A 25,764-nucleotide genomic window follows, 5' to 3' on the forward strand; every position below is an offset into this window, starting at 1 on the left:
TAGAGAGAGGCTTATGCTCTGCCTGTTTAAAATATCCCCTTACTATATGCTTTGAACTGAATTAGCTGGAATTTGGTAAATGCATAACTTAACTGTAAGGCTCAGGTATTTATCCCAAACCTCCTGGAGTGCAGGTGATCTTGCTACCTCATTCCCTTGAATCAAGCCTCGTGACTCAGGTGGTCCTCAGTTCCCAGGCCCTCAGAGGGGTTGTGATATTATAAAGGATGTATCTGATCTTTGTCTCTGGTTCCTGGTACAGCGTTTCAAAAACCCTTAGAATTTCCTGAGTGACTTTTATGCTAATGAAGTATTCCTGGTGGGGCTCCTAGGTAGCTTCAGAATGAGGCTGGTCACCAACAAAGACCAAGCACATCCTTAGAGGATTGGGACGTTAGCTGTCCAAACACCTGGGAGGGGCAGGGAGCTGGAGATTAAGTTCAGTCACGTGGCCAGTGATTTAGTCACTCATGGATGCCTCATGAGACTCCCTCAGAACTCTGGACATCAAAGCTCAGTGTGGCTTCCTGATTGATGTACATGAGGGTGACGTGTCCTGGCCCCCAGGGAGAGAGCATGGGAGCTTTGTGCTCCCTTCCAGGCCTTGCTTTATGGGTATCCTTTGAGATGAAACTGTAGTAGTGAAGTGTAGCATTTTCCTGGGTCTTGCGAGTTGTTCTAGAGAGTTACTGAAGCTGGAGGGCATCGTGGATACCCTTGAATTTGTAGCCAGTTGGTCAGAAGTGTGGGTAGCCTGGGAACCTCACTTGTGTCTGGTGTCTGTAAAGGCAGCCTTGTGGAACACCGAGCCCTAAGCCTGTGGACTCTGATGCTAAATCTGGGTGGTCAGCATCAAATTGTACTGAAGTACATACACCCAGTTGGGGTGAAACAAAACAGGTAGCTTATGAAAATATTTCTTTTTTTCTAACTCTCGTCCCTCCTGCCTTCACTTCTGGCTGCCCTAACTCCCTCTTCATAGGCCACCCCCTTTCCTCCCGCTGCCCACTTCCAGGATTTGCTATTTCTTCCCATAGAATAAATAAACTCCAGTCTTTTCTTTTTCTTGTGTCTAAGAAATGCTGCCGTGTGGTTATCAAAGTTTAGTGTGGCTTCCTCTTCTGTACAGCTGTGCAGAGAGAACTTGGCTTAAAAGAGACAAGTCTGATCTCAGTGACTGGAACGGCTCCCTAAGAGGATGGCGTGGGGTGGGGGCAGCAGTAGTTGGAATAGGGTAAACTGGTTCTGTGCATAAAAGAGGGATTTTTACAGTCTGGTTAATTTTGTCAACTATTTGAAGTCAGACATACCTCACCACCACAAGGATGACTTCCTTTCCCTCCAAATAAGAAATTCAGTGGGGAGGGAAACAGCTCAGTGGTAGGGCACATGCTTAGCATGCACGAGGTCCTGGGTTCGATCCCTAGTACCTCTGTAAAAAAAAATAGCAATAATAATGAAATAAAAATTTTTTTCTTAGTTCTTCTAACCTTGGCCTTATGCTGGGGGAGAATTTTTCCTCTCCCTGCCCGCTATAGACTGAAAATTTGTCTCCACCCCACACTCCAAATTAATACATTGAAACCCTATCCTCAGTGTGATGGTGTTTGGAGAACTGGGGACTTTGAGAGGTAATTAGCTCATGGGGGTGGAGTCCTCCTGATGGGATTAGTGCCCTTTTGTAAGAACAGGCAGGAGAAAGCTTGCTTCCTCTCCCTTTGCTTTCTGCCGCATGAGGATACAATGAAACAGCGTCAGTCTGCAAACTAGGAAGTGGGCTCTCATCAGACCTCAGATTCTTGGACGTCCAGCCTCCAGAACTGTGAGAAACAAATATTTGCTTACCACAATAAAGGTGTTAAATTTTTTTTAAATAAAAATAAATTAAAATTTTAAAAATTTAAGAAATAAATCAAAAAATTAAAAAATAAAAAGAAACAAATACTTGCTGTCAAAGCCACCCAGCCTATGGCATATTTGTCATGGTGGTGGCACAAACTAAGATACGGCACTTACTGTATTTTTACCTGAAATAACAGAAAGTAATGGTGTCAAGCCCAAATATCTTTTCCTTTAACATTAATTTCTACCCACTAGGAACTTAGTGTTGGTGATAGAAGTTTTGATTCATTTATTCATGAAGACATAAGAGAACTAAAATTAGACCAACCCAGTTACAAAAGCACCAGGGCTATATAGGTGGTTACTATCCTCTATCTTAAAAAACAAAATTTATCTTTTTCAAAATCTTATTTAGAAAATTGACTTTATTTAAAAAGTAGTATGTCCCATGATACAAAATTCTAGACATAGATTTAAAAATAGCACAAAGGAGAACATAAATATCCAGTTTCTTTCTTTTCCTACGTACATCTTTTGTACATTTATTGTCTTTTCCTAGGTTTGCATTTATCTTCATCGTCCGATCTGATTCATACTTACAGTAAAAACATTTCAAATGTCATAGACAGGTATAAGGCAAAAGTAAAAATTCCCTTCTCTCTATCCCTTCCGCAGATACGGGTGAACATCCTTCCAAACTTTCAACCGCATGGATATATGTTGTTTTTATATAAACGGTTTCACTGTTACTCATGTTATTCTGTAACTTGCTTTTTTCGCCGAATACTGTCATGGAAATCTTTCATGATAGCACATTTAGAGCTACTTCATTCTTGTTAATGGTTGTACTGTATTTCTTGATGTATTGACATCTATTTAGCCAGTTCCCTCATGATGGCTATTTAAGGCATTTCCAACATTTTATTAATAAAAATACAACGTTGTACCAAAATGTTGATAGCTTATTTTGACAAATGCAGTCATTATATTAGCTTGCACATCCTTATATCCATCTCCTCCTTAGGCTCTGGTCTCTGTACACCTTGTCTTTTATTTCATGCTTGTGCACTTGTGCTTTTGAACAACTGGTGGGTATTAGAGTTTTCCATGAATACTTGGCTTTGATTACCCTGTTCCTAAATATGCCATTGCTTTTGTCTAGTTAAAAAAAAATTCTGTGTCCTTTATTGATCTTCAGTAAACAATAGAAATGACTACTTTAAAGTGGGTACATGTTTTCTAGGTTAGGTAAGTATTTCAATTAGGGGAATAAATACCTTTAAATTGGGAGTGTGGCTATTTCTTGTTTGGGGAGTGTGTTCTTTAGTGAACTGAATCTTGGATTGCTGGTGTTACAAGGAGTGTGTAATGAATTTCTGGGCTCTAAGTCTGAAGTCTTCACCCTATCCTAAGAGGCAGAGGAAATTTCCAAAGTTTTAATCGTAGCAATACAACACAGTGAAATACAAGAGGGGGTGCAGTGAAGAATAGATACTTGCTTTTGTTGTGAGCTTATGAGTGAATCCCAAGATCCCAGGCTTCCTGCAGCTTGTTGCCAAGGTTTTCAAGTATCCCTTTTAAAGATTAAAAAGAATTAAAGATTTCCATCTGACTACACTTATCATTTACCTATTCAGTATACAGATAATAAAGGAACCCATAAGATGCTCTCATCTACTTTAATAACTGTGTTGTCCTTGATGGGTGTCCGACTCAGACAGATTGGGAATTACTAGCTTAAGGCACAATCTCTCTTTAATTTTGTCTCAGGCCTTGGTAAAACTTAACTAAATTCACATCTTTTTAGTTAAAAAAATTTCCCTCCATAGTCTCCAAGCTACCTTTAATAACAGAGTCTTCCTCATCTTCCTGAATTATTCTTATCAGACCTTCTAAGAAGCAGCTTGCTAACACTGAATGCCAAAAGCAGCTTGTTGGAGGAGAACTGATGCAAGGAGGGGGGAAAAAGTCCTGCAAAAATATCTTTCCTTCATAATTGGAAGGGGAAGAGGGAAAGTGAACAAGGGATGGAAACAAACCAATAAATACAATGCAGATAGTTTCATAGAGAGTTATTTATATTTTGGCTAGCCTCTCTATCTACTACGATCCCGTTTTCTTTTTTAGAGAAACTATCATGCTGATAATAGCAGTTTTTACTCAAAAGAAATTAACATCCTAAGATATTTGGTAATGCTTGCTCTAATACTGCTGTACCGATCCACATCATAGAAAGCCACCCAGAGGAGCAGTCTGCTTGCACACAGCCTTCAGGCTGTTTTCCCAGCCTTCGGAGCTTAGCCTCCATCTGAATGCTGCCATTAAAGATGTTGCCGGCACACCCGGGAGTGTGACTCTGGGCTGACTTAAAGCTCTTCTCTTACAGTCCTTTTCCTTTGGCACCGGCAGATAGACGCACTGTCATCTGGCTGAGGAACGAGTTCCATTCCATCACGTATTTCGGGTTTGCTGGACTGGCGCTCAGCGTATTTCTGGAATGTGTTGGAATGCAATGGAAAGATTAGTCCAAGCTTCATTCCACTGAATCCTCCTCCCTCCCCTCATGCTATTGTTTCTAGTTGCCGAGTATCTTCCAGACTGAAACTGAAGGTCTGGTTGATCCCAGCCCTAAAGTTACATTTTAACTTTAGCTCTTATAATAGGCACTAGTGTGATGTTTCATCATCTAACAAGGAACTCCAACCCACTCTTTTATGTGTAGATAAGAAGCTTCTTGTGAAGGGATGTCCAGCCAAGTGTCCCAAGCTGAACAGCAGCATCTCTCAAATTTATCCTCCACGTGAGGAGGATAAATTATTAATGAATGGATTAAAGAATTATTAACGAAAGGATTAATGAATCATTAATGAATCACTAACTTTCCTGAATAGTCAAATCAGCAAACAAAGATGATAAGCATCTCAAAGTAAAGCTAGTGGTTTTATGCACCCTTCCCTTTAAGCCTGTAGTCAAATCTGTTTTTGTAAAGGACAACAGGCCTGTGAAATGTCCCTCCTTTGGCCGCTGACTGAAATATTCCTACACATTGACTATTTCAGTTCAGTGGTTCCACGTACATTTAGCTGTACATTCCCGGTCCTGGGCCAAACCCAACCAAATACTGACACGTGTACAAGAGCCTAATTAGCATCTCAGAGGGAGACATTCCTATCTTTAACATTACAGCTAAACTAGCAGAGGGAAGGGAACTCATTTAAGGGAAAGGCTGCTTCTAATAAATGGTGGGATTTATCACTTTCATTTTTCTGTGAGAGGGTAGTAGCCACAGGCATCTGAGAAAAAAAATTTTTTTCCTGCCCACAGAAAAATAAGTTTAGGTTAAAATCAAAAACATAATTTCTTATTTTTCTCTTCCTGGTTAAATTTTACTAAGATCCAAGGTAATGAAAGACTCAAAGAACCGATCTTTGGATTCCCAGTAAGTGTCTACATTTCAGAATTCAGCCCTAAGGCTGATTATAAATATAGCTTAGATTAGATATAGGTTAGATGATAAATATAGCTGTCCCTTGAACAACGTGGGGGGTCAGGGCGCCGACCCTCTGCGCAGCTGAAAGCCTGTGCATGACTTATAGTTTGCCCTCCATGTATGTGATTCCTCGCTTCAGATTGTGTAGTACTATAGAATTTCCTACTAAAAAAAAAAATCCACGTATCAGTGGACCTGTGCACTTCAAACATGTTATTCAAGGGTCAACTGTATTTTTCATTTGTTTATGTTTTATACAGCAAGTTAAATATTTGCTTTCCATCCTGTACTGATAGCAAAAGCATGTGTCCTAAGTAGTAAGAACAAAAAGGCAGATACTTTGCGCAGAAAGAGAGGTTAATGACCTCTGGTCCAACCCTCTTATTTTCCAGATGAGGAAAGATGCTGTTCTCTGAGGTTCAAGGAATTCCCTGAGGCATCTAAGAACGGACAGCACTGACAAGATGGGAGGAGCTTTTAATCTCTAGCTGTGAGGGAGCTAAGCATTGTTTTTCATAATACTGAATGGAGATAAAAATGTGGTGGCCACAGAGGGACTTAGCACTATCTTTCTATAGGCTGGTGCCTCAGCTTAGCCAGAGTGCCATAGGCTGATTCAGCCCCTGCAGGAAGCAAGACACTCAGGCCATCCATGTACTTGTTCCATCCAACCAAGCAGGACGGATGCTCTGGACTGACCTGCAGGACGCTGTAATAGTAGCAGTAAAGCCGGTGGGGCTGGAGCAGGTCCCTCGCAGTCAACTGCCCTTCTTTGGCAATCTTCTTTGCTTCTTCATCATTTTCCTGAAAGATTTAAAAAGAAACAATGAATGGAAATTCCTTCTGTGACCCCCAAAGAAAGCTTAGTGTGAGTGTGAGTAGGACAGATGGAGGGTTGATTGTGAACAGCACGGGAGAGATGAAACATGATGAAAACATAACTTAAGAACCAGGCTAGGGGAAGTTGCTATCAAATGGTACCTGTGAAAGACTATGTGATTTTGTTGTGATCAAAAAGCCACTTATTAGTACCCAGGTTGTTCCTTCAGTACCAGGAATAGTCAGCATTCCTAATTATACTTTTTAAAAATCACTAATATTCTATCATACTGCACACAGGAAAGCCATATGCAAGCAGTTCTGACTCTTTATAAAGGGTCACAGGAATATTTCTGCCTCAGGCACCCAGTTATTTCCATGGCCATATGGCTTCTCAGAAACAGAATAAAGTTTTACAACGGAAGGGTCAATTTTATAATTTCACCAAAAAGCCCCACAAAGCCTTTTAATACTTTTCCTTTAAAAAAAGAATTCTTATTTTATGAGAAACTCATGATTTTTGGGATGTTGTATAGCATGACTTCATTGAGAACTTGTGCCTTTTTTCCTGACTGGGGAAAAGAAAAGGGTAACATAATTGCTTTCAATGTTTTCTTGTGCATAAAGCACTTTAACCTTTTCTCTTCAACCTGTAATTTGCACTTGGTATGTTCCTGCTTGGGTGTGTGTGCATGAATAGTCATCCCTTTAAAAAAAATCTATATTCTATGTAACAACTGGACTTAACATCTTCTAAAAATCCTGAAAAATATTGATAGAGAGTATTCAAAATGGTCCTAATGGTGATTCTCCAGATACTTCAAGGGAACAAAAATTTCACAAAATAACGTTTCTTTTGACTAAATTATGTCAGATTAAATTGTGTCATGATGGAACTCATGTATTTGTTACTGCCTAAAGAAGCTAAAAGTGCAGAAAGCATACCTTGGCCCATTCAACTTTCTCTAGTAGATCACTAAGATTTCTTTTAATTGGAACATAATGTTTCCAAGGCTTTAGTGCCATATAGAAATGTTCATAATATGGCGAGTCCTGCTTCAGAACCAAACTGTCACCCAGCATGAGATATGGGTACCTATAAGCAGCCACGGTCCCATCCACATTCACTTGATACTTGTACTAAAAGATTAAAACAAACATAAACAAAAATTTTAACAGTCACTTGCTTCACTTCTTCTTCTTGTCAACATCGTAATACTTAAATATAACATAATAATAATAATATATTAATTATTAATAAAATAGTATTCATAATAATTAATAATAAAATAAAGAAATTATTTCCCATTTTCCAACTTCAGTATTTACAAGTTTTATGTATTATTTTGTAACACACATCTCTTTGTACTATAATCATTACTGGCATTTAGCAGGTCAATTATAATAATTAATATTTATAATGTAATAATAATAATAAAATTATTTTCCATTTTCCAACTTTAGTATTTATAAGTTTTATATATTATTTTGTAACACACATCTCTTTGTATTATAATCATTAGCAGCATTTAGCAGGTCAATTTTAAGAAATATAACAAATTTAAAGACAAGATGATAAATAATTTTAGAAAGTAGTAATACCTATTTCAAATATGTCTATGGAATGGAGAATTTAGATTTCTGTAACCAGGTAAGAAAACTATTTTCCAAAGCTCTATATTTATTAAAGCTTAATGTTGACAACAGTTTATACAATTTCATTTATATATTATTTCATTTGTTCCTTCAACCCATGTAAGTATGAAAAAGGAAGGCATTGTCTCAAAGTTCAGATTTAGAGTTGAGGAGAAAGCAACCCGGAGAAGACTGAGGACTGATATGATGCTGGTGACACAGTATGTCTACTGCTGACGTATTTGTTGGGTGAATGAACTTTGATTTATATGTCAAAATCACTTTTCATTCAATTATAATAATGTGAAGCAATTATCATCCCTCCCACCTTTTCTTAACAAATGATAAAACTTGTTTTGAAGATGTTTTTGATGTCCTCTTTTACATCTTCATGTTTACTGCAACTCATTGTAGTTATCACGTTTCCACTTAAGGTTTTCTCCTTTCTATAGCATCCTGCTTCTTTTCTATTCAGAGTTGACCTTTCAATATTTCTTTTAGCATAGGTTTAGTATTGCTGAATTCTTTTAGTTTTTGCTTGTCTGGGAAATTCTTTATCTCTCCTTCTGTTCTAAAGGATAGCCTTGCCGGATAGAGTGTCCTAGGCTGCAGCTTTTTCTCACTCAGGACTTGGAATATATCTTGCCACTCCCTTCTGGCCTGTAGTGTTTGTGTAGAGAAATCAGCTGAGAGCCTTATGGGGGTTCCCTTGTAACTCACTCTTTGTTTTCTCTTGCTGCCTTTAGGATCATTTCTTTATCCTTGACTCTGGCCATCTTGATTATGATATGCCTTGGTGTGGGTCTGTTTGGGACCCTCTGTGCTTCCTGTACTTGGATATCTGATTCCTTCTTTAGTTTTGGGAAGATTTCAGTCATAATTTCTTCAAATACCTTTTTCAATCCCCTTTTCTCTTTCTTCTCCTCTGGGACCCCTATTATGTGTAGATTGGCATGCTTTATATTATCCCATAGGTCTCTTATATTGCTTTCATTGGTTTCAGAGATACTTCTAAACCTCTGTTCTGAGTTCAAATCCCATGCTTTATTCATTATCTCACACTGAGAGGAACAGGATATACTCAGAGATTTGGTAATTACTTTCTTCTTAAATAATTGGTACCAAGGAGTTTGCCAGCCAACAGATTTGGTCACATAGTTCACATCTCTGTCTCCTTTGAACCTCATACATGCTCTGAAGGAGCCAAGCAGTTGTCACATGTATTTAGAGGCTAGGGACACCAAGAGATGAAGTCCTTAAGTTATCCAGCAGAGGCAGGACTGGAGGCAGAACTTGAACCCCATTTTACCTGTATGCAATTTATATTCTTTTTATATTAAAAAATTTATATTCCCAGTTTATTAAAACACATCCAAAAAAGAGAAAAATAGAAAAATATACCAAAACCCTAGTTTAATCCTTGTACTATATTTTGAGTATTGAATATGATTCTGAGCTATGTGGTAAACAAAGTTAACAACAACAACAAAAAAAGAAACCACATGAGTTTTGTAATTCCCTATGCCTGATAAAAAAAGTGCATGTCAGGTCACAAGATAGGAGATATTTGCCCAAGCCCAGCTACTTGGTTGACTTTTACCACAAGTTTATCACTTCATATCTATCCAGGAAGACTCAAATGCATACCTTAAAGAAGTCAAAGAAACCTATCAACTTAGCTTTTCCAAGCTCCTTTTCTTTCTCTTGGAAGAAGAAATATCCTGTAATTCCTGCATCTAGTAGCTGGGGGTTTTCCTTGGACAGCTGCACCAGCTGGAGCCTCTCCTCTCGGCTGTCTCTACCTCTGAAGAAAGCTTTCTCTGTTTTATTGATCCAGGAAGGCCCTAGAAGTTTGAGACATGAAAAATCTGATTATAAATTTGACATTTTTAAGCAGCACTATATACCATAGACAAGACATGGAAACAACCTGTTCATCGACAGATGATGGATAAAGAAGTTGTGGTATATGTATACAATAGAATACTACTTAGCCATAAAAAAGAATAAAATGCTATTTGCAGCAACATGGATGGACCTGGAGATCATCATTCTAAGTGAAGTAAGCCAGAAAGAAAAATACCATATGATATCACTCAAATGTGAAATCTAAAAAAAAAAAAAAAAAAGAAAAGAAAAGAAAAAAGAAGACACTAATGAACTTATCTATAAAACAGAAATAGACTCACAGACATAGTAAACAAACTTATGGTTACTGGGGGGAAAGGGGGGTGCAAAGGGATAAACTGGCAGTTTGAGATGTGCAAATACTCTTATATATAAAATAGATAAAAATACAACTTTCTCCTGTATACCATAAAGAATTATATTCATTATCTTATGTTAATCTATAATGAAAAAGAATATGAAAACAAATACATGTATGACTGAAACATTATGCTGTACACCTGAAATTGACACATCGTAACTGCTATACCTCAATTAAAAAAAGAAAAAAAAACTGACATTTTTATATGATAAGTATAATCATCTTTAATCCACCATAGTCATTTAAGATGTTAAAACTCTTTTGCCATCAACACATCTTCTAAAGTAAATACTACTTAAAAAAAAAAAAGCTCTAATTTTATCCTTTTGTGTACTAGTGGGAGCCCACTGAAATAATGACTCGGCTCACTCACCAAGGCACTACCTTCTTCCATCTTCTGTGCTTCACAGTAAAAAATGAACTTTCATTCTTAGACAGAGTGACTAGAACAAACTATACAACTAAGTAACACCCACACGTCTTTAACACCCAAGTTGCTCAGAATTTTGAACATATCACTTTTGAATCCAGTGAAGAATTTTTCTAATATTTTGTTAAATGCAAATACATATGTATAACTTGACTATATATATATATATATATCCTGTCTTTCCTGGGAGGGAAATAATCTGGAAGAATTCATTTAAATCTCTTTCTGTTATTTTAAAAGGTGGTCATTAGTTAACATCTGTCCATGTTCTAAGGGATCATAAATTCATAAAAGACAGAAACTGGAGAGGGTCAATCTCTTTATTTTTAGTACACTTTTCAGGCATTCACCGTTATCAGATAAAAAGTAGGTCAGTTTTCGTTTCACATTATCTTTAGATAGTTTATAAGGAATCTTGTCTTACCAAATAAGCCCAATGAACTGCCCTAAACAGAAACTGAGGCTATAAAGACAAGGCAGGGTTTTTCTACTCAGGGAGTTCAGTTTAATAAAAAAAAAATGGTGTGTAGTATCATAAACCTAAGGCCATCAAACAGGAGGAAAGGAATTCAGATTGTAAAGGATCAAGAGAGGCAGAAAGAGTGAAGAGGAGAATTTCTTACAAAGTGCTGGAGGTACTAATATCCAAATGATTGTTACCACAATTCTCTTACATATGAATATTTCATATTTTTCAGAATCCTCTCTCATTTCATCCAGCAATATAAAGGCATTGAAGTCAGAATTAAACTAAGTGATAGTTTTACCAAATAGGTGTTTTCAAATGGTATCTACAAGTGAGCAACTCAAAGGAGACTCAGTTACGGTAGGTTTGGACATTACTAGCCCAACCAACACATCTTTAATTTTTGGATTAGAAGAATCCTAAACAAACCACTTTAGAGTTTAGAGTGCTGTTTTCCCTTTTTCTTGGTTAGAAAATAAGAATTTAAAGTATTTTAAAATATATACACAGACTCTCTTTGATTGAACATCCCCTCCACCTTCCTTACTTCTAAGCTTCTTCCTAGAGAATGAACTTCACCTGTATTTCCCTGAATAGAGAGGAGATCATTTGTAACACCCCTCATAGCTTCAAGTGTGGAGTGGGTGATGTCGTATGTGGGAAGGATAATGTCTCGTGAATCCAGAGAGCCACACCAGGAAATGATAGGCAAAGGGCCAGGGGTTTCATTGACTTTTCGATGCTCCAAAGGCCAGTCTCCAAGATTAACGTAAAATTCTAAATCCGGGAGAAGGACCTAAATAAACAAAAGAATGTTTATCAGTGCTGGGAAGACCTCAGTCTTTGGTAGTAAATGCTTCATTTCATTGGCTTTTAAAAAATATTTCTGAAATTTATCAGTGCTGGGAAGACCTCAGTCTTTGGTAGTAAATGCTTCATTTCATTGGCTTTTAAAAAACATTTCTGAAATTTGAAAATAGTAGAAGAAGAGAGAAGGATGCCTCTCGGTCATCAGTAGTATCAGAAGATCAAAAAAAAAAAAATGAAAATGAATATACGTATGCATATGCATGACTGGGACACTGTGCTGTATACCAGAAATTGACACATTGTAACTGACTGTACTTCAGTTAAAAAAAAATGTCAAGGGTGAGGATGGCATATGACAATTCACTTAACTAGGCATTTGCCACCTCTGCTTAGAGGTGGTATTTAAAATTGTTCTGCATCGTAGAGGTGGAAACTGGGTAGAAAGGTGCGAACACGTGGCTTTAAGCACTCTTGCTGCCAGCTGCCGAAGTGAGGATCTACAAAGTTAGACCCGAGCTCTTGCTTTCCTTCACTATCAAACTTGTTTATAACATCTGTGTTTGTCTCAGGGACCCACTACTCCATTTCTACCTCCATGGTCAATGTCTTAGGTTAGACTTTCATCATCTCTTACCTAGATTGTTACAATAGTCGTTCCTCACTACATGTTTGATTCTAGCCTCTCACCACTCTAATCTGTCCTCCACATTGCTGCCCAAGTTTCTAAAAACCCAAGTTAATGTTATTATTAAGCTCAACAGGACCTTAAGCTTATGAGACAAGGTCTAAACTCTCCGACTGGAATTCAGGCCCTACTATCTTGCTTCAGCTCCTAGTGGGAGCTCTGAGACCCATCTTCCACCTGCTCATGTACCAGTAAACTTTAGGTGACTCTGAAAATGCCGCCCCGTTTAATATGTAATTCTCTCCGCTTGGAATGCTCTTCTATTGTTCACTTGGCCATCTCCTTTCTCACCCTTCATACCCAGATCTGTTACCTCCCCTATGACCCACCTTCTGCAGGCATTTTAACCCTAGGTACCTCCTCTTCTGACAGACCTATCATGTTGTGGACTGGTTTGTATTCACATCTTGTCCTCAGTTCTGAATAACAAAAACAAGTCCCACCAGAGTGAGCTGTTCAAAGACCAGAGGCGAGTCTCATTTATCTTGTCGTTAAGATTCAGAAATACAGGGCAGAGTGGACTGGTGGTAGCCCAGTAATAAAAAGCCACCTTTAGGATCAGATGCCCCATAATCTGCTCATCTGGTGGGCTACAGGGGAGGTAGGAGGCAACTGCTATTTAAAATAAGAATTGACTGCTGCCCGCCGTTCCATGTACTTGGGAAATTGTATAACTCACAGCAGGAAAGTTGGTTTTTGGTTTAGAAAACTACCTTGATGATCTTTCTAGGTGAGAAAGGTAACAATGCCCATCCTCACCCTTTACTCTGCATGATCAGGAAGAAGGAAGAACAGAAGGCAGTTTGAATTGCTCTGCTGAAGAGGAATTTATAGAGTTTGGCACATGGGGAAAGAGGGGCTGAACAGAGGGATGGGCGGGGTCGGAGGGAGTTGCTGGGGATGTGGAGAAGTCTTCTGAAAGCGAGGAGGCCCCGTCATGTTTAGTAAGAAGCCAAGACCTGAGTACCAAGGCCAGTCAGGGGGAAATTCCCAGAGGCAAGGATAACGGAGAGTCTGATTAACACAGGGGTGTCTATTTTCAAATGTTAGGATTTCTGTTTGGTTTGGTTTTGCGTACTGTGCACTAGCATCAGACAACCTCTCTCTGTCACGCCAACATTCAGCAAAGTGCTCCAATCACACTATTTCTTAGAGCACTTAGGATAAAACAAGGAAAAGTTGTTCTAAGCTCAACTTATTTTGAGTGACAAGAAGAAAACTGGTGTCGAAAGTGAAAACTGAATGGAAGGCGTATTCAGCAGGAATGGAGAACTTCAAGAAGGCACCTTGCAGCTGTAAATGCCTGGGAGTTCGCAGAAACCTTGGCAGTATATTACCTGGCCTCCTGACCTGGGGTGGGGGGGTCAAGCCATTTAAGTTAAATATTAAAGGAAAGAGATAGACATAAAAGTAAAGAACTGTATGAACACTCAGGTAGTCGCCAAGTGCACATTTTCAAGCCTGGAATCCATTTCTGTCTTTTACTATTATTATTCTAAGAATTAAGTGTTAGGGGGAGGGTATAGCTCAGTGGTAGAGTGTGTGCTTGGCATGCACGAGGTCCTGGGTTCAATCCCCAGTACCGCCATTAAAATAAATAAATAAATATACCTAATTACCTCCCTCCCCCACTCCAAAAAAATAGATTAAATAAAAAGTTAAAAAAAAGGAAAAAAATTTTTTTTAAGGAATTAAATGTTATAAATACATAATTAAACTCTCTTGTTTTTGGAATCAGTGAATTCATTCTCATACCTTTCTTGCCAGTGACAGCAAAATTTCGTCTGAGAACATTTTGAAGTCTGTGTATTTCCCTAAAGATCGCCGGTAGATGTGGTTCTTGAGAACTGTGTAATGAACAATGGCACCCCTCTCATCCCCAAACCTTTCTGGAACTTCGTTTAGCATCTGCTGGAGATTGATGCTGGGGAAAGATGCAAAATCTTTTGCAATCTGTGGCTCGTTGGCTGGACAGGACAGAGTTTTCTGCCAGGCCTGGGGCTCCTCTTCTGGGCACTCACAGTACTCATGGTACACCGGTCCTGGGGAAAGCAAAATACGTACACTGCCAGGGTCCCGCACAAGCACTGCAGCACAGGGAGTTGTTTCTGCCCCTGCTGCGGACATGGAATGACCTCTTGGTAAATCCTAAGATTATCCAGACAGGGCTAATCTGCCCTGAACAAATCAGTGGTAAAGGTAGTTATGTCAGAGTCTTGTGCTCCTGCCTTCTGTCCCCGTCTCACTCCACCCCACACCACCTAGGACAGGACCTGCTCTCTCCCGATATGACAGACTCTCAGTCAGTTCACCGATAAAGTCATTTCTAAGGAGTTATAAATGATTAATGAACATAAAACAACTTACCTTTTAACCAGGAAAAAGAGAATCTATTACTTTTCAGGCATTATTATGTAGTAGGGCTGGTGATTTTTTGAAACAAGATGGGGTCTCTTCCTCTGAGTCCCTAAAATCATCTCCATCAGCACATCTCAAAGAGGAAGTATGAAACCCAGGGGCATCTTGCAGTGTAATTTGAAAGTGGCCAGACATATGTATAAAATTATTCTGAAGAATCATTTCAAAAAGAATTTACATCAAAGTTATGTCTTATTTCAAAATATATCCATATTTATTTTAATATAAAATAATTTTTAAAAGTTATTTTATTTTCTTGAGGATTTCTACTTCAGACCATGACAGGTAATAGGGATCAATTTACCCTCCTACCTGAAACTATCAAAAAACAAAACATATCTTTTTTTTTTTTTTAAGACACTAGACATTAGGCAATGGACAGTGAGTCTGAGAGATGAGGAACAAATGAGGTGAACCCTACAATAACTGAAGCTCACTGTCTAAGGGAGTTTCTAGGTTGTGTAAAGGGAAGAGGAATCCAGGCAGAGCCCAGCAGTCTCACCGAGTGGAGGAGACAGGCTGAAAGTCCAGGGAGATCAAGGCAACAGAAGCTGTAGGACATACTCACTGCAGAGAGAGAGAACGCCAGAGATCTGCCCAAGGTTCCCTTCAGATATTTAAGGCATATTTATCAGTATATATCTATATATATATCTATATCTATATCTATATATATATAGAGAGAGAGAGAGAGGAAATTATCCAAGGCAGAGAAAGAACCATCCAGAAAGATTAGAGGCAACAGTACCCATTGTTCATACAGGGCTGGGAATGGTGCCTATTCCTACAAGCCAGACTGGAAAGCAGCCAAATTCATAGGGATTGGGTGGCGTATGCAGAGAAGTACTGCCTGACTAGTAAGGAATAATCAGCGCTAGACTAAACATGGCTCCAGGTTTGCCTAATAAGTCATAAAAGAAAACTTGAAGATTAAACTATTTCTAAGTAACTCAACTGCATCTTAGAGAAAAAGCTCAAGAAGATAAGAAAACATCAAGCAGTGAAGAATACGCTGGATGGAATTAATGACAAATTGGACATTGCAGAAGAAAAGATTAGTGAACTTAGAGCAATAGAAACTATACAAAATGAAATGGAGAGAAAAACATTTTTTTAAATGAAAAGAGGATAATTGAGTTGTGGAATAATTTCAAGCCTAATATATGGGTAATTAGAATTCTTGGAGGGGAGCTGGGGTAGAATAGAAAAAAATATTTGAAGAAATAATGGCCAAAATTTTTCTAGATTTAATGAGAGCTATAAACCCAAAGATCCAAGAAACTCCACAAACTGCAAGCACAAGAAATGTGAAGAAACCTACCCCAAAGCACATACTAATCAACTTGCTCAAAGCAACCGATGAGAAAGCCTTCAGCTCACGGAGGAACAAAGATAGGGATGATGGCAGACTTATCACTGGAAATAATGCGAGCAAGAAGACAGTGGAACAAAATATGTCAAGCACTAAAAAACAAAACCAAACCAAACACTGTTAACCTATACTTCTACCTGGTAAAAATGTCTTTCAAAAATGAAGGCAAAAATAAAGACATTTTCAGACTCTCAAAAGCTGAAAGAACTAATCACCAGCATTCTCACATTAAAAGCAAGATTAATGGGAATCTTTTAGGTAAATGATATTAGATGAAAATATGTATCTATGCAAAAGAATGAAGAATACTGGAAATGGTAGCTACCTGGGTAAATACACAAGATTTGTTTTTTGCTCATTTAAATCTCTTTAAATTACCAAGTGTTTCTTTCCCTTAAAAATATCAAGTTAAATTGAGCTCCACGAGGTACATATATCATGTTTCTCCTGGTGCACATTGACTTCGAGGTCATCATAACCCACTGTGAAAGCCATGGGGTCTACCCCTAAGGCTGGCTCTTGATTACATAATAATTACTCACCTTTCAAAATATAGGGAGACTGAGCGACATGTTCATCACCATAAAGGACCTCTATCTTCAGCCCTTCGTTGACACTTTCATACATTCTATATCGCATCAAAAATGTCCCATCATTCCTGTCCAAAGGTTTAGGGACGTGAATCCGAACTAACTCTTTAGGCGAGAGAGATTTGATTACTACTTTGAATAGCGTTTGACCTGAAAGAAAAAAAATTATAAGTGATTCTACTATTTCATAGTTATTTTGTTTTACCAATTATTGGATAGTTGTCTCTACACAGAAGTTATTTTTTTCTGTACCATCGGTGGAAAAATTATTTCAGTTTGGAAGATCCTTGAGGCCAGGAACCATGTTTGGTTTACGTCTTCAAAACCAAGGATCTGATTCAACATTTGATTCCTTAGTCAGTCAATAAAGACTTACTGATTGAACAAAATCATTGAATAAAAAAAATTCTTAAAAAAGCAAGGAAGAGATGAATTTTTTGCCTATTTGGCATCTTCTCCTTTGGGTGGGTTTAAAGCTCAGGTAATTAAAAATCCATAAATTTTTAGAACGACAGCACACTAAGGCAATCTAACTTTCTCCTTGTAAAATATGCATAAGCTTTCTTTGTAAATCATTTTAATACCCAACAACCCTTAATTCTGAGGAAATCTCCCTTTTATAAACCCAAATTTCAAGTTATATTCCTAAATCCATTTCCTTAAGTAGAGAGAGATTACAGCTAGTTGCTAGACTCTGTACAAATAGAACACACACACACACATACACACACACGAACACACACACGAACACACACACTCATACATACCTTTGTAAATACTAGAGTTTACTCCTCTAAGCTTGTTTCCTCAAGTTGAAATTAAATGTTATCCTAGGATGATCTAAGATCCCTTTCAGCTCCAAAATTCTGTGGGTTTTCTGTTCCAGGATAAAGCATACCTAACTTAGCAAATTTTCCCTTCTCTTGGCAGTATATTAGCTAACTTTTTAGGCTTTGAAGCAATACTGTTGCTGGAATAAATGTTGGGACTTCTTTCTTCAGAGAGGACGGTGGAGGTACCTGCACTCAGTGCAGATCTGACCCTCAGGAGCTTGACAAATAAAGATCAGTTAATGTTCTCAGCGCAGTTAATCACCATATCAAAGGGAAATGTTTAAAAAAAAAAGTGGCGAATCTTGTGAAACACACAGCCCTAGTAAACAATAAGCTGTGATCAGAGCATTCTTTCATCTCATCTCTATCATATTTCATAATATTCAATATTAAGCATATTTAATATACATTTTTGAAATTACTGAAGAAAAGTTTGTTTCTCCGATTCTTGGTTTCTAAATCTAGTGAGAGATCTTTCTTTTGATCTTCAAGGGTTTTACTTTTTCTTGTGGGTCAAAAGAAATGTTTCTGAGTCTCTTCAATTTAGTAATAGTGATACAGTATCTGACATCTTGCTGCTAAATAATTAAGTACCAAACACATACATTTCAGGATTCTTGAAACAAATGTGATAAAATTATGAAAGAAATCTGCTAAAATAAATGAACTATAATAGATAAATGTAAGGGATGTTGTGAAAAAAAGTAATAATTTAACGTGAAATTATCATAAATATTGGCCAATTACCTGAAATGCTTCATGAAACACTTATTGCTTTATGTTATTTCCACTTGGTTTCAGAAAGGCAATGTGGTGTGGTAGACTGAAAATTCAGGAAGGCAGAGCTGGGGACTAAAAAGCTATTTCCATCAGTGGTCTCTCTAAACTGGAAACAGGACAGAAAAGTTTTCTTGTCTCCTGATTAAATAATGCTATTCTCCACATGTTTACCATTTTAAATATATAAAACAGATAGAAGACAAGCGTATTAATGACTATGTGATTTTTTTGGAAAGAATTGGATGTGCAGAAGAAAACTATCTCCAAACACTTTTTAAAAAATTTTTTATTATTTTTATTTCATTATTTTAATTTAATTTTTAAAATTGAAAATATTGGATTAGATCTCTATGGTCTCTTTCAGTTATAACTTTTTTTTTTGTCTCTGAAGTTGCATTTAAATTATTCAAAATGTGTGTATAAAAACATAGCCATTGGAAACACATATTTTAAATGTTCCATTATTTTTATAGTGATCTTTCATGTCTCTGTTCTTGTTGGCATGAAATTAATGTTAGAATCAATGCAAAATAATAATGATCAGGAGTGAAACAGAAATAAACAATTCTAACAGCATAAAAGAGAAAATGAGAAGAGCGAAATTTCAAATTGCTTCAAAGGGAAAGAATGTGAATTCTCATTTGCCTTGGGGGGTAATAACATGGAGCAGAATCAAAGTTCAGCTTGAGTTTTTCTACTCCTCAAATTCAGACTTCTTCAGGAAAGAGCCAACGGAAAGAGAACGCAGTGACTAAGGGGAGAAAAGGCTGGCAGTATCAAAGTCTTACATCATTGGAACCAGAAATGTTGAAGACTTTTGATCTGAAAAGAAATCAAATACATTTAAATTCACTTACTTAGTCAGGGAGACTGTGCCAGTCCCTGAGCTTGAGATTTTCATATGTATTTTCTCTTATTTATTTCCTCCGGGAACTTTTGAGGTAGGTATTTGTCACCCCATTTTACAGATCGGGAAGCCAAGGCTCCCTTGAAGAAGTTAAGCAGCTTGCCCAAGATCTCATACCTCTGAGCAGCAGAGCCAAAATCTGAACACAGATTGAGTCTTTCTTCATTCAAAGCCCATTCTGAATCCAACTCGTTACGTTGGTAATGTTAACATGTAAGTTCCCAGAATTCATAGTTGGAAAAATAACCTTTGGCACTGCTGGTACCATGGAGTCAGCACCTCCCTTGTTGTTCAGAAGTTTATTAAGGCCCTCTACAGCTGCAACAAAAGTGTCGACTCCACCTGGCCAAGGGAATGGAGTCCCATAAGGACAACCTGTTGTGCCTTGAGGCTAAGTGGCAAATCCTCCCAAACGTCTGGCTGCCTGCTAACCGCGTACACTCTCCAGGGTCCCACTGAAAACTGGTTCACAATAATCATATTACTAGCAATTTGATAAAAGGGAAAGAGCATTGAATTGGTATTAAAAAGGTCAAGTGTCTGGTCTTGGCTCTGACACTTAACAGCTGTGGGGCCACAGGAAAGACATTTATTTTCACCAACCTTGTTTCTTATGAGAAAAGTGAAGAGAATAGTATCTATCCTTCCTGCCTTACAAGATGATTGAGGAGAGCAAATTAAACAGCGCACAGTTGAAAACACTAAAGTGCTACACAACTGTAGATAATTTTATGAAGATGTCATTCCTGATAAAGGTAGAGAACTGAGTAGAACATGAATACTTGTATTGTAAAATCTTGACATACGCCAATCACCCTCCATCCACCCCTTCTTTCTTTTCTTCTACAGTATCCACTGAGCGTCTCTGCCAGGCATCGTGTTAGACGCTGGGTATACAACAGTGTCAACAGATTCTGCCTACATTAATAATAGAAGGAAGTACTCAATTTAAGTCAGAGGTTAGTGAAAATGAAGACATAGATTTTTTTTTCCGCATCCAAGGTCACAGACCACCGAGTTTTTGTCTGTGGACCCTTGTTTGAAATCCCGTTTCATAGCTTTCAAGTTCACACGTTTGTTACCTACGTACCTGGAGATAAGCAGCATAATAATAGTGTTCAGATAAATGCAGTACTGTTAAATGGGAGTGGTAATTAATAAGGGAATCTTGGTAAGTCATGTAAGATGGTCTATAGCTTGAGAAAAATTTGACTCTTTTCAATTAGTTCTTGGAGAAAGAAATTTTTCAGAATCTGCAAGTGCATGATGGTGGCAGAAAATGTAAGAGACTGAGTGAGATTTTCAGAAGTAAAGGGTAGCTTTTTTTTTAAGTAGCTTTATGCTTTGTTTATCATTGTATTACTTAATTATTTTATTTTGGTGGGGAGAGGTAAATAGGTTTATTTGTTTTTAGAGGAGGGACTGGGGATTGAGCCTAGGACCTCGTGCATGCTAAGCAAGTGCTCTACCACTTGAGCTATACCCTCCGCCAGGGCAGCTTTTTAAATGGAAGCTAGAAATCAAGTGTCCTGAAAAGAAATGAGGAGAATCCAAAGGAATGAAAATGAGGTTGTCTGAAAAGACTTGGTGAAAGTCTTTAGTCTGTTCATTTTTTCCTTATGCCTTTTCTCCTGATTATAAAAACATTATGATCACTTTGGGGGAAGTTTTTTTGGGGAAAAAAAGAAGAGTGAAAAAAAATGTATCACTCTCTCTCTTGCTATGACCACTGATAACATCGATGAATGAGGTACAGATTTATTTATTTATGTTAAAGTTGGAGTGAAACCATGTAATTTGTTTCCTGTTCCATCCTTAACCCAGTACAAGCATTGTTAAACGATCTTTTAAAACACAACTTTAAATTTTTTAAAATTTTGATTGTGGAGAAAAAAACCACATAAAATTGACCATCTTCACCATTTTTAAGTGTACAGTTTAGTAGTGTCAAGTATATTCACACGTCTGTGCAAGGACTCTCTAGACCTTTTTCATTTTGCAGAACTGAAACTCTGTACGCATTCAACAACTTCTCACTTCCCTCTTCCATCAGCCCCTAGCAACCCCCATTCTACTTCCTGTTTCTATGAATTTGAATACTTTAGATATCTCCTATCAGTGGAATCAAAAATATTACTTTTAAAGGTTGTTAAATATTCCATCGCATGAATGTACTATACTTCGTTAAGCAATCACCTTACAGTTGGCTATTTAAACTTACTGTAATAAATAATCATAATCCTGCAAGAATATCCTTGCCCATAAATCTTTGACCACATTCTGATCATTTTCTCAGGACTAGAAGTCAGATTCCCAGATTAAACGGCATAGACATTTTTCATAAATTATTTTTTAATTATATTTTCTAACTGTGGGAACTCATATTTTTGCACATTAGGTTTGAAATGTTTAAGACTCTTGATATGTTTGGAAAATTACTTTCCAGAAACATTTGATCATTTGTGCTCCTGAGACCAAGCAGGACCCTGTGGGGCACCCCCCAACCCCTCCTGTTTAAAGAAAAATTGAAGTCTTCCAGGCCTCCCTGAGTCAAAAAAGAGCAGGCTGAAGCAGTGGATGATGAGAACCACAGAGTCACAGACTCACTGTCTGATGCACATCCTGAGGTGCTTTTACAGATACTATAACCGTCACCAGAGGGAAGAGCTAAACTGCGTGATGACCAGGTCTCTCCTCTAGTTTCCCCTTCAGTTATCTTGCAAACTGTTACTGGCGCAGTTGTCCCCAGGATCATACCCTTGTGCCTCCCTCACTTGGAAACCAATTACTCCTATCTAAGTCTCAGGAGGAAGCTGCACAGCAGAAAAAAAGACCTGGTTACAACCAACTAGGCTCAAGATGACGGAGGATTTGACCTCCAGTAGACCTTGAGCCTCACAATATGCTCACTGTAACTCATTAGGATGCTAAATGACATACCTACCAGCGCCTTGACAGTTGATGATTGCCATGACAACAACCAGAACAGTGTATACAAGGACTGGAAAAACAGTAATTGGCTCCAGCATACCCAGAAAGAGAATATGATGGCAAAAGTCTCCAATGAAAGCCCACGTGGCCTGACCTAGAGTGGAGCTGTCTCAACCAGCTATCTTGGCTGATGGCTCCCCACTCAAGGGCTTTCTTGCCTTTTCCCCTTTGGAGCAACAGCCTTTCAATCTGTCCCTCTGCCTCTGCTGAGAATTCTTCCTTCACCTGGGGGATGAGGGTGGTGGCAAGGACCCAGACTTTTGGTGGGCTTTCCAATTTGGGGCTCTCTCTATCCACTAACACCCCCTACCCCAGCAGAGGATGAAGGCCACTGTCTGAGAGAATCCCATTGCTCCCTTAACAGCTTTGCGTACTACCACTTAAAAAATACTTGCCATTATTTTTAGATTAAAAAAATGAAATTTTATTCAAATTTATAGTTCTCTCATTAAGAGTAAGATTAACAGTATTTCACTTTGGATCATGGAATTTTACTTTTTCATGTATAAATTAATTTTTCCCTTAGTTTTCCATCTTCTTTTCTTTCTAAAATCCCCCCAATTATAAAATTAATGTTAGAAAACAAAACTATAAAGAATAAAATACACCCCATAGTGAAAGACTGAATCTGGGTTTAAGAATCCTTCTCTGATCCTTAGGGCTGTGGATCTTTCTAAAATTAACAAAAGTACTCAGAGTTTTCCACAGGCCGTGGAAGGAGCACTGAGTGTTCCGATTGTCTCTGTTGAAAAGGGTGCCAATTGGCAGGACATAAATTAGACAGAAATTCGCAAATCCTGACTGGCAACAACTTGAACCTAGCAGAACAAGTTGTAAGAAGTTGCAAAAGATGTTAAGGAGAACGTGGGAGGACGACTGGGCAGAAGGGATTCGGGACAAGATCCACCCTCTGCAGAGAGAAAACCTAAGGAATTCCGGGTTTCACCAATTCCTGCAATCTGCTCCCAAGAACTCAAAACTCCAAGAAAACAAAAATCCAGCGTGCAAAACTTCCTCCTGTCTGCCCACCGCTCCGACATTTCCTTTGAGTAGGAGGGAGCTCGTCCAAACCCAGCAGGCCTAAACGATGTAACCCTACCCAATTCTTGGGCTTGATGACTCAACACGTGAAGGCACTCCCTGCATGCTGTAACATCTCAGACAAGTCGGGGTGGGAAGACCATCTCCAACTTGTGACTCACGCGGCATTAACGTGCTGGGCGCCATCCACTCGGAGTATCAGTCCCTGCACGTTAACTGAGGACGGGCCCTCGGAGTTCGTTCATCCATCCATCCATTCATTCATTCAAACAGCAGACTCTTGTTACAAGTCCCTCCCGCCTCTGGGTCCGGGGAGGGCGAGAGGAGAGTAGGTGACCAGACCCCGGGGAAGGGCACTGACGCCGGGGGTGGGGGGAGTGGGAAGGACGCCAGGAGGACGGAGGGGAGCGCGCAGCCAGGCGAAGGAGGCCGGCGGCCCAACGCTACCTGGGGGCGAGCGAGTGAGGTTTTGGCCCTCGGAGCTGACGGCCTGCAGGTAGAAATAGCGGACGGGCAGCACGGCGCCCGCGCGCAGCCCGGGCCCCCACACCAGGCTCCGCGGCGCGCTGACCGGCGCCTCCGGGGCCCCCGCGGCCACCAGCAGGGCGAGCTGCAGCGGCAGCAGCGGGGCCCGCGGGAGGCGGCGCATGGTGGCCGGGCCGCGGCGGTCCAGCTCGGCGGCGGGCGGCGGGCGGCGGGCCGGCGGGGAGCGGCGGGGCGGGGCCGGGAGCGCGGCGGCCCGGGGCTGGGCCCACCCCCGGGCGGGCTGCGCGCCGCCGCCCGCCGGCCCCTCCCCGGCTCGCTCCCCGGCCGGAGCGCCGGGGCGCCGCTGGGGTCCGCGGTGGACGTGTCGCTCCCCCGCCAGCCGCGCGGGATCCGGGAGATCGGGGTGTGCGAGGCTGCTGCGCCCGGCCCCCGCCTCCGCTTGCTGGAGTCTGACCGCTGTTTAGAGGAAACCGCAGACATAGTGGTGATTGCTGTGGGACGAGGGAAAAGGCCCAGCGGCCGAGAACCTCGAAGGGTTTAAGGAAATGCCTTCAAACACGGAATTGCTCTGGGTTTGCAAGACACAGAGCAAATGTCACGCCCCTCCTCCCCTCCAAGGCCAACTCTCCCAGTCCCTGCGTTCATACCAGCACCAGATTCTATTGCGTGTCTTGTCTGTTTTCTGCTCCGCAGCCTCCCTCGCTGGACTGTGCCCCCTAATCCCCTAACCCCCCACATTTCCCTTCTTTCAACAAGTGTTTACTGAGCACCCACTGAGTTCGGGCCAAGCCTCAGGCAAGGAGCCCGGAGCTGGGCACAGAGTAGCAGAAGTCAGGGTTGAGCCTAGGGGGTGGGTGAGCGTCGCCTCAAAGTCAGAAACTCCTGTCCCTTGTCATGGATGAGGAGTAATTGGTCTTGATTAGTCTCCAGATGCTGGAAGTTGGATCTGGGAAGAGATTGGCATGGGCCCTGATCGCTTGGAGCCACTGTCTGCCTCTCTTTTCTGACCACTTTATCTACATTGGTTAATTGTTTTTCCTTCTTTTATCTGCTTATGGTTTGAATCGATTCAGAGGAAATAAAAATTCTTTACAGGCTGGTTGAACTAGGGGAAACTCACATTCCGGATGGACGGAGGGTTTCTGCACCCTCCTTCTGAATCCAGAGACGCCAGAATCAGGCCCTGGGCAGCCACCTGGCTTTATTTGGGCTGCTCAGCTTTCCTGCTGTGATTTTACCAGGGCAAAATCTTTCCCATGTTTTCACCTATTTTAGTAATGCTGAGCAGAGTTTGTAGACAGTGTTCTTTGTACTTTGGAAAGATTTTCAGGAACTGGTGGTAAATCACTGATAAATTGTAGGGCTAAACTGTAGCATTTCTTGGTGTTACTTTCACTGCTGAAGTTTATCTCTTGTGAGTACATATTTTAAATGGAAAGCTTTGCTTTATTCTATCACTTAAATATTGTTTGGAACACGTTTTGTTTGCATTTTTGCAAAATCAAAATTAAAATTTTTTTCAGAGAAATAATCTGAGGTTTTTAGCTGGTACTGGATGGTAGTGAAATATGACCTAATAAATTATATTATGCTTGTGGTATTTTTGAGAACGTATCAAGGAAGCTGTATAATTGTATTTGAACACTTGTTTAGCAATACTGAGTCTTTACCAACCTGTTTTCTTTCTCATCTTAACCCATATCTTAAAAAAAATCTCTCTCTTCACATCAGCCAATGCCTTGATTAGATTCTTTACGATAAATCAAATTCCATTCGCTCAGCAAATGTTTATTCCATGCCTATTAGGTTTCAGACCTTCTACTTTGACTTCACAGGCCCCTGCGGTTAGTGGAAAAGAAAGACAAAGAGGCAACATAAATAGTGTGATAGTGTTAAAATA

At 39.6% G+C, this 25,764-nt stretch overlaps 1 protein-coding gene and 1 non-coding gene across 2 annotated transcripts; one reads left to right on the forward strand and one right to left on the reverse strand.

The window, feature by feature from the left end:
* Positions 1-2,249: 2,249 nt before the first annotated feature.
* Positions 2,250-24,031, reverse strand: POGLUT3 (protein O-glucosyltransferase 3). Its single transcript, XM_010988968.3, has 8 exons — positions 23,826-24,031; positions 16,779-16,976; positions 14,202-14,488; positions 11,531-11,747; positions 9,434-9,630; positions 7,097-7,291; positions 6,032-6,136; positions 2,250-4,334 (listed from the first exon to the last, which is right to left on the reverse strand). The coding sequence occupies exons 1-8, from the start codon at positions 24,025-24,027 to the stop codon at positions 4,209-4,211; spliced, it is 1,527 nt and encodes a 508-aa protein (XP_010987270.3). The 5' UTR covers positions 24,028-24,031; the 3' UTR covers positions 2,250-4,208.
* On the forward strand, positions 13,962-14,034 carry TRNAA-GGC (transfer RNA alanine (anticodon GGC)). The gene has a single exon. It is a non-coding gene; the product is annotated as a tRNA-Ala (tRNA).
* Positions 24,032-25,764: the final 1,733 nt, after the last annotated feature.

This window comes from Camelus dromedarius, chromosome 34, assembly GCF_036321535.1.
Source record: "Camelus dromedarius isolate mCamDro1 chromosome 34, mCamDro1.pat, whole genome shotgun sequence".
NCBI classification, from domain to species: Eukaryota; Metazoa; Chordata; class Mammalia; order Artiodactyla; family Camelidae; genus Camelus; species Camelus dromedarius.